Source organism: Xiphophorus maculatus, chromosome 4 (assembly GCF_002775205.1).
Source record: "Xiphophorus maculatus strain JP 163 A chromosome 4, X_maculatus-5.0-male, whole genome shotgun sequence".
NCBI lineage: Eukaryota > Metazoa > Chordata > Actinopteri > Cyprinodontiformes > Poeciliidae > Xiphophorus > Xiphophorus maculatus.
In genome coordinates, this window is record NC_036446.1 from 14275740 (window position 1) to 14285895 (window position 10156).

The following is a 10156-nucleotide window of genomic DNA, read 5'->3' on the forward strand; positions in this document are numbered from 1 at the left end:
GCATGTGGGTCAGTTTGTCATCTATACAGATATAACAATTTTCATGTGAACTTAAGATGACCCTCCATGTTCCGGTCAAAGCTGCATTGTGCTGACGGCTCCTTCCCTGCTGTTGCAACCATGAAACGTTCAGCTGGGTTGATACAGTGTCTGCTCAGCTGCAGTCAGCATGATTCACTGTCTGCAATCCCCCTAAAACTGAAATGAAGAACTTCAAATGTTTGGGGATTTTTTTGAAGCAGAAATGTAGGATTAAGTTACTAATGATCTGTGGCAAAAGCAGTCTAGCAATAACTCTACAACAAACTTTAAAGTCTGGGACAGCATTTTAAAGAAATGCTATGAGTTGTTATAGTCCTAAAATATAGATGGTTCAGTTGTTGCTGTTGGGGGAAAACCTTTTGTTTCCATTTTTATTGACTTTTGTTTTTTTTTTAAAAAATCATCTATTGATCATGCTTCAACTGTCTATGATCAATAGTTACTGATGAATTGACGTTTAAAAAGTATCAAAAACACTATGTGACTTTGACCAAACTGTATGAATTACTATCTAGGTGATACTTTTTAATAGACATTAAAAAGTATCTTTTTCTTTCATTGAAAATTCTGTTCTGGAAATCCGGAGGGTTTTGCAAGACAGCTGATATATTTATTTTTTATGCAATTTCTAGTAAAAAAAAGTTTATACTTAGTTTATACTTAAACCATGCATTATTGGTGAACATTGTTGTCGAAATCAAAACACAAGAAAGTGTGTTTTGATTAGGACACTAATCCCTCTGTAGAAGTTGAGGAAAATCAAAGTTCATCTGTAAAATAAAAATAAAGTGTCTTCATTTCTCTACAAACTCAAGCATTTTCTGTAAACCTGAAACATGCTTCCAGATATAGTCTTTCTATGAGTCATCATGCTATTAATAGGTTTCTTTCTGACGAACAGCATCACATTTGCGTTTGTGTCGAGTCATCCAAGTTCTTTCCCCTGTGAACATGTATTCCTGCCCGGAACTATTGGAATAATTCCTCTCCATTTATTAGTTTTGCCAGAAACCGTACTCTTGATGTCATGTTACTAACGTTCTGTTGGATTAAGGTCCGGAGGGGCTGGGCTGATCCGCCATGTTAATCACAATGTTAGGAGATGTCATAAACACTCGAGGGTATTTCCTTCTCAGCATAAGGCAACATGACCTCTTCAAATATTTCAAACTGATCCAAAATCTGTGGAGTATGAGAAACATATCATGCCTGACCTGTCTTAACAGTCAGGCTTGAATGAAGTATATGGAGGTCATTTGACAAACTAAGAACTAGACTGTACTGTGTGGAAAGTGTTTGCCTTCGCCTCTAACCACATGGTTTTAACAAAATGTCTGACCTCACTGGTTTAACTACATACTGCTATCAGTTTGATCAGGCCCTTTCGGTTAATGATTCAGTCACACACAACCAGCAGCATGTTGGTTCTGTCACTGTAGTAAACCTAATTTCTTCCCAACACAGTGATCTGGTTAGAAAAGTTGAACTGGCTTTACTTCGACCTCAACCATAGATGTTCTATGCAGCACTTTAATTCAGAAGTGAGCCACTTGACAAATGCAGCAGAGAAATAATTTGTAGCACCACACTAGAGCCACAGGGAAGCACAGTGTGATCAGATCACCTCTCTGAGTACTTCTGGCTTTAGAAAGATTAAGGAACAGTAGAGATCAGTTTGCTTGTTTGGGGAGGAAAATGGTATCAGGAAAGATGTTGCTACTTTTATTTCAAGCCGTTTCTTCATGTTGCTGCCAAGTTTGGCCCTGAGAGTTTTGGGGTTTTTGCACTGATGGAGATAAAAAAAAAAAAACTGGACTAGATACAATAAATGTTTCGTCAGTAAGAGGTCATTCAAGCAAATGTTTCTTCAATATGTTTAATGTCAGTGAAATGGGAAAAATATATTGGAGCTGTTTCACATTTTTGTAAATTAAATACCAATTTCTTAAGAACTATAATCCATTTTCAGGTGGCCTCTAGCATATTATGATGTTAATCTCATGATTTATGTCATAGAGATTAGGTGTAAAAGGGATTTGTTTCAGTTTTTCTCCTCGGGGTAAGTGATGAAATCAGCAGTGACCGACGTAGTGCAGATTATTGGCGTTGCACTCTGGCTCTCCTCAGCTCTCATCCGTCGTGCTCATTTCCTTGACAGCTAAACTTTCCGTTTAATTGATGTAGACCAATGTTGGACGTCTCGGATGCCACTGATTTGCAGTTTTAGTATTTTAGTCCAGACACTGAAGTATTTCTTTTAGATTAATTAGACCATTGGAGTGCCATTCACTACTACAATCTGTTAGTAAATTGTTCTGTCATTTCAGGGGTCTGCTTAATCTCACTGCACACTTGTGTCCAGTTTTCCACAGCAGACCAGCATCTCTACCCACTATCAGGGTGTAAATCACAAAACACATTCTCTGGAGCACAATCTCATCATAGTGACCTTCAAGGAAGAGAGCAGAGCAGATGGAAACTACTTGTGACTCAAGCTCAAGTTTAGATTTGGTTTCAGTTTCTATATTTTTTTTCCAGCTTTGATTCAGATGACTTCTGCAGTTTTTCCTACTTGTGTTTTAGGTGTGTTTTGGTGGATGATCTGTTCTTTCCCACCAAAACATGTAAATACATTTCTGGTTAACTGACCCCTGTTTGCTCAAAGCTGAGGTCATTTACAGTAAGTGAGTGGTGTGGTCATAATCTAATAAAGCCAAACTTGTAGTCTTTAAGAATGAAACATTGGTAGATTTAATTTATTGCAGATGATTATAACACCAATAAGCACAGACATTTCTCTCCCATCAACTAGTATTTACCATTAATTATTATGCATTAAGACAATATCATTCGAAACTTATTGCAGCTCATCTGACAGTAACATATTATTTTGCAATACCACATAAATAAACAATCTTACAATACTTAAGAGATGCAGACAACTACAGAAGTGGGACTCCAACTGAACTTCAATTAGCACCAACCAGAAGACAGTTAGATAACATAGATATGTAAGCAAAAACCAAAAGCCCCACAAACCCCAAATATCTCCATAGTTACCAAACCAAATTTAAGCATAGAGAAACACAGACTATTACTCAAGATGCATTTCTTTTAATCAACTTAGGGGAGGATTGCCCTAAATCCTGCCAACTATTTCAGCTTAATTTACAGTTTTCTGTATAGAAAGCATTGCTATAGAAGCTGTTAACAGTGCAGCATTCAGCCAAACAGCTATGAAAATGCTGACTGAAGTAGATTAAGTGCTTTGACTTGAAGGATCTCAAAAGATGCTACAGTATGCTGTATAAAAGGCATAAAACTGTTATGTTGTTTGGGAAACGTTAATGCATGTACTCATTAGAATGTTCACACAACAAGATGGTCCCGTTAAATTAATTGCACTGCATAAAATTGAGCCACATGTTCAAAGATAACTCACGAGAATGTTATATATATATATATATATATATATATATATATATATATATATATATATATATATATATATATAATCAGGTACAAGAAGAGGGGGAATTAATCGGTAACAACAGATTCTGGACTCAAAGTTGTCACTGCTTTTAAAGTTCAATTGAACAATGATACATCTTTGCATAATGTTTTTCTTCAGTGCTTTACATGCTATATTGGCACACCCGGAAAAGATGTGTAAAAATGTTAACCTAGTACATAGGTTTGTAGAACTGAGAATTTTACTGTATGCTTTGGTTGAATGAGAACAAGATTGTGCTTTTTCAGCCACAAACACCACAGGTGGATCTGATTTGGAAAAAATATATAAATATGTGGAAAAGCACACCATGCCCTCTGTTAAGCATGGTGGAGCCACATGTTCACAGCTGTGGGACTGTTTTTCTACTAAAGGTGCTGTGAACCTTGTTAAATAGGTTTACACAAATGAAAGATTTGAAGATTCCAAAATGTTTGTTTGAACCTGCTACTGGAACGATAAAAATAAAATATACCGTATGTATATTTTATTTTAAGACTTTTACACAGCTCTGCTATGGATGCCAATGGCTCCAAAGTGCTACCAAACCACAGCAGTCCAAAACATCCTTCGGATGTCCATGTTGGTGTCAGGTTACAGTAAACACCAGGGCATGATTCACATTGAATCATATGCTATTTGAATTCACACTTTTTAGAAAACAATGCAGTGATCCTTCAAGAGACCATGCTGAACAGGCTTAACAACTTTCTAATAACTTGAGTGAAAACTTACCTTGAGGCAACTTTCTCAATGTAAGCTCATGGCAGAGTTTCTTAGAAAGCACCTTTTACATTTTAAAATTGAGAAACTGTGTATTATTTCATACACTACACCAACTCATTTAGATCTCTAACTTTGTGCATTTCTATACCAGGGGTATTTATTTTGGCATATGTTTTCTTTTCTTTTACAAAAACAAAAGTTTTTTAGGATGCCAGACATTTAATGGCTCGATTACATAAGATTACAACAGAAATGTGTGATTAAAGCCAAAAATATGATTTGTCCCTGGGTGGGGCGATAGCTTAAAAGTATCATAAGGTTCTTAGTCAGAGGACATATTTTAATCCCACGTATTTAAAATATTAGCATGAGTATTCCCAGTTCGGTGTGTTTCTCCTGCCATCTAGCGTTCACCTTGATGAAATGTAGTCAAGGTAAAGGTAAAGCCTTGCTCTACAGTTTCGGAGTAGCTACAGAACCGTACCTGCTGGGAAGTAACACAAGTCGTTTCTTGTTAAGTCTCTGGAGCTGGTTTCATCTTTAACCTCAGTTTTGGCTACCCAGTTTAGGAGTTGAAGTTCGTTATGGGGAAGAGACAGAGAATGGAGTTTTAATGAGTGAAATCGGACGTTTCCATTTTCGCCTTTATCAGCGTCACGAACGACAGCTTGGGCCACCTACCGCTCCCTCCGATAACTTTCATTTTGTTGTTAGTGAACTCTGAACATTAATATGTGCTGCGTTTTTTGTTTTTTTACTTTATAATGAAGATCTTTGATTGTGATTACTATTTTTCGCTGTAAAAGTTTGGGAGCAGTGTTTGTGGTGTGAAAGGACAGACAGTTTACGGACAGTTCGTAGCCTACGTGGATTCATCATGTTATTCGGTCTGTTCGTGTTCCTTCAGCTGTTGAGCGCTGGAAACCCGGCCTCTGCGAGGAAGTTAATGTCCCAAAATGAAGTGTCAGAAGATCAAGGTGAGACATACTTTAGGCTACCAACAGCTTTATTTGTGGCCTGGCTCTTGTTCCAAACATGTCCTTTCTTAACTTGTTTGTATCTGGTCAAAGTGTTTACAGGTGAGTCCGACGCGAAGTTGTTCCTGGGTCGCCATCTGCTGGCCAATCGCTTTGACTTTGAAATGTTTGTTCCTGGCAACCTGGAGAGGGAGTGTAGGGAAGAAGTCTGCAATTATGAGGAAGCAAGGGAAGTCTTTGAAAACATACCACAAACAGTTAAGTGTTGATACTTAGTGCTGTTTATCAAAGTGCCTTTTCTAGTTAGTGTTTCTGATTGCTTGTGTTTTTTTTAGGATGCCTTTTGGAAAGAATACACCAAAGGTAAGAAATACATAATTAATGTCAATAATATTTTGGATATTATGTTATTACTGTTTTGGCTTGAGTTAAGATTGCTCATTTGAGTGTAGCACATACAATAGATCTTAAATTGGGTATTAAATATGCATATTAGTTAAATTACTATAGACCATATCGACCACTATATGTCAGCAAAATGTTTCCAGTATGATTCTTGGTATGTGTAATACATGATCCACCTTAGCTTGTGGTGGTTTGAGGCAAATTTGCAACATCGGTCCAAAAGTGGGTATAGCTCACTTAGGTCTTGCAATACAAATAAAGAGTTTTGATGTAAAACTGTGTACAGTTAAGATAAAAAATTTCAGACCCCTTTATAGTTTAAGAATTTTTTAATTATTTCCATTCAGTCAGGAAGTTTGTGTCTGATAGGGAATTAGATAAGAATGTATTAGATGATGTAAAATGGCGACTTTACATCATTACATCATGTCAATAATCATAATTACCAATAATGCCAAGAAAAGATTGGCATTATCTTTCCTATAACTGATCAGCTTTTTTGTATGTTTACACTGGTGTTTTGATCATTTATCTTTGGTAATGTGCTTTAACCCCTTAATGTCTGATGGGTATTCAGTTGTGCAAAAAAAATATTACTTGTGTTTATGCTGTCAAACATATTGAATGAACTAGAGGTTGTACATTTGAACATTACACCTACCATTAGAGGATATATAGGTAGGATCCCAATAAGATCTACTAGACTTGACTTACAGCTCTCTTCCTGGCAACTATGTTTCCTGTTGGTCAGCGTAGTGTCACTGTGTTAGTCTGTCAGCAGCCTTTTAACCTGCAGAATGTTTTGCATATTTTGATGCGCGTGTTATTTGTTTTGTCAGTGCAGATCACAAGCTGATTTCACATGTTTTTCTCATGACTAATCAATCCTATAATTACCTTCATTACTTGATCGGGGGATAAATGCTAATAACTTTCAGTTGTACATAAAGACAAGTTAGATGAGTTCTCCAAGCTAGAACAATGTCCTGTTCAGCTTTTAAGTTATATAGTTGTTATATACTTTCTGTGGTTTTGTCAATACACAGTGGGGACTTCCTCAAGGGTGGATGTAACTGGACTTCTAGTGGGACTCATCTGTGCTGGAGTGGTGGTTGTTATTCTTGGTGTCTTGATCTGGTATTTGTGTCGATCCACTTTTAAGAGCGGCTTCAGCCGTCGTCCAAGGTAAGTCAGCTTCATCCACACTTGGTAAGGTCAAGTAGATAGAAATTTAACTGGTCTTTAGATACTATATCCACTTTATGCACCAGTAAAATTGGCAATGAGACAGCTCCACAGCATAATGCTACCACCGCTTTATATTGGTAGTTGATACAGTTTGGGGCCTTGTCTTTGTTTTTTTGTTTGTTTTTTTTTTTTTAAAAAAAACATTCTGATTGATTTCTCTTGACATTTGACGCATATTTGGACATGATTCAGTGTTCCAAACAGACACTAATCTCAAACACATCGAACATATTTGAAAAGGAAAAACCAGACTGATATTAAGATTCAAGGAAGATTTTCCCAAATACCAGACCCACAATGGATTTAAACTATGGTTAAATGCTTGGATGTTGAGAGAAAGATTTAAGTGAAGAAGGCTTCTTCTATACAACTGACAAGAAGAAACAAACTTAACTCTTATGTAACACGATCTTGTAATATAAGCACAACACATCTTCAAGTACTTCATAATAACAGTGTACTTTCTCTCTGTCTCACAGAAAAACATCAAACAGTCACTTTTTAAAAGCATAAAATTATTGACTTTTGACTTGCAAAGAGAAAAGTTAGACTAGCACATAACTGGGATTTCAAACTGTTTGTTTGAACTCTCCATCTATGCCTCTTGCGAAATCTGCAGCCATAAATGCGTGTTCCGTTACGACTAAGTTTGACACTCAGTTTCCAATTTGTTCTCTTGTTGCACTAAGTATGCCCTAATGTAAACATTTGCCTCTCCTCACAGTTCCATCCGAGGACATCCTAGGAGGAGCAATGCCTCCCTTATAATGCGAAGGTTGGACGATGTCTCCAGACAGACTGCGCTCTCTCCAACATCCGGGCCAACTTTGGATGTAGAAGACCCTCCTGGCCTACCCTCATACGAGCAGGCGATCTCAGCAAGTGGACAACACGACGCGCCACCTCCTCCGTATCCTGGGTAATCCATGTGAACTGATACTTTTAATAATTTTCTGAACCCATTTCACAAAAACCATGTCATTGTAACTCTTTTTTTTTTTTTTTGGGTTTCAGCTCAAGACCGGGGAGTGTTCGACAATAATCTTTAAAAAAATTATATATATATATATATAAATAACAATGCAAGATAATGACTGTGAAATTAAAATGTAATTTATAAGTAGCATCTACATCATAATACTGTATCTATTTTTACATCATAAGATTTATAATGGTGGTTTTGTACCTCTTGCTCCATTATGAAGCTGTTTTTCCCTACATAGACAGAATGGAAGTTCAAAAGTGTGCAAAAGCATGAATTTAATTTTGGGTGTTCCTGTTATAATTAACGTAGAAGTAAGAAACATTTTTTTTATTTACTGAAAAGTTAAATTTTTGGAGTTACCAGTTTTCGTCCAGTATGAATGTTTTCTGCAATTATACTTTTCTTTTTGAGGTGGGTTTGCTGAGCATCATGTTCAGTGTCGTCCACAAATCTTCAGTGGGATTTAAAGCCTGACAGAGATGTGGCAAATATGTTTTTAAACTTTAAGACTTTGAAATAGTTCCCAAAGAGTTAGTGTACGGGAGTTAGTGAAGAAAATTGGACACTTTTCCATATAAAATTGCTGAAAATGAAAACATTGTTACTGTTTAACAGAAAGTTTCAGGAAAGAAAAAATTTCTTTTAAAATGTGTCGGTATGGACCAAACCGCATTTTTGGGACGGGGAGCAGTTTGTTTGCTTGTTTTTGATAATCTATTAAAGTAAGTCTTACTCCAGTTATAAAACCTTAGTTTTTGGTTCCTTTCTTGATCTACCCCTCTAGTGTAGGTCTTGGCCTAGTGTTTGCTTTTGGAGAGAAGTACAGAGGTTATTTTGCTTCTGAGGAACACTGAAATATGTGGATATATTTTGCAACATAAACACAACTGTAGAGTCTAACGTGTTGGGATTTATGAGCCGTGGATGAGCTTTATAATGCAGTTATGGTTTACTGACTTTTATCTGAATGATGGGTGTTTGATTTAAGTTAATGAAAATCTAACTGTTCCTCGAAGGAGCAGAGACGGTATGAAGCAGTGCATAAAAGTGGAATTTCTATGGATCCCATGCCAAGGAACACGGCATATTAATCTGACAGACATGACTTGGCTTGTATGAGTTCCTCACAGTAAAAGTCAGACTGCTTTAATTTCCTTGATGGTAAAAACTGCGGTCAAAGAAATTGGCTAAGCATTTGTTATGGACTGAACTACCAGCTTGGTACCTGGTGATTCACTGTTTATTTTTTATTTTTTTTGGGGTGCTTTTTGTAAACTGTGATTTTTTTTTTCTTACAATTTGAAGAATGTACACAGCACCAATTATATGCTGATTTCCTATTTTCCTGTCATAGTCTATGCTGAGATAAATGATCACATTTATACCTAATTTATTTAATTATAATACATTATGTACATTCAATTATGCACATAATTTATTATGTACATTACAAAATTATGTAACTGATGCTCTTTCTTTTAAAATGATTGCAAACAATTTATTCAGTTGAAAAGTACAACAAAACCAATAGTAGTGGATTGTTAAAAAATGCAACAATTTGCTTCATCAGAACCAAAAGTTGTAGTTTGAGAATCTAGTTGTTTTAAAAGTGCAGATGCAAATAAGTTATGTACTTGTAAATACTTACTGAACTCTTATTTTCAAGACAGATTTATTTTTTCAAAATGCGAGTATTTGCACTTCATTAAGCAACTGTGTTTTTCAAGGTTGTACCAAGCACAGCTGTAATTTGAATTAAAATCTTTTCTGTATTTTTAAATAAAATTCTATTTTAATTATGTTTGTCTAATTGTATTGCAATGCCATATTTTAGGGCTTTCTCAGTCATAAAGAAATACACACTCTTGCAGTCCAATTCTTATTGGACAGATAAATTCACTTTCCATTTGAAAAAAAATGCTTTTGTTTAACCCCTACGTTTTGCACTACCGTCTTTGTTAGAGCACATTTAAATGATACTTTGACACAATTTACAAATTGCTAAACGTTAGTTGGTTTAAATTGGACTTTGTTTTGGTTCATAAGTAATATTTTTCTAACACAATATTAGTAGCCTAATGGCTTTTATTTTTTGAGAAACATATATAACATATATAACCATCAATATTAGAAAATATAATTACTTTGTTTCATTAATCATTTTGAATACGATTAAATACATTTACCTTAATTATATAAATACACTACCTTTATTTATTTATTTACTTGTTTATTCAAGCATGCTCATGGTCACATAGTTTT

The 10156-nt window shown here is 35.6% G+C and overlaps 1 protein-coding gene across 1 annotated transcript; it reads left to right on the top strand.

Annotated features, from left to right (window-relative positions):
* Positions 1-4705: 4705 nt before the first annotated feature.
* Positions 4706-9692, top strand: prrg4 (proline rich and Gla domain 4). The gene is made up of 6 exons (XM_023331707.1): positions 4706-5256; positions 5350-5513; positions 5592-5619; positions 6708-6846; positions 7634-7828; positions 7924-9692. Exons 1-6 carry the CDS (start codon positions 5157-5159, stop codon positions 7949-7951), a joined length of 654 nt encoding a protein of 217 aa, XP_023187475.1. The 5' UTR covers positions 4706-5156; the 3' UTR covers positions 7952-9692.
* Positions 9693-10156: the final 464 nt, after the last annotated feature.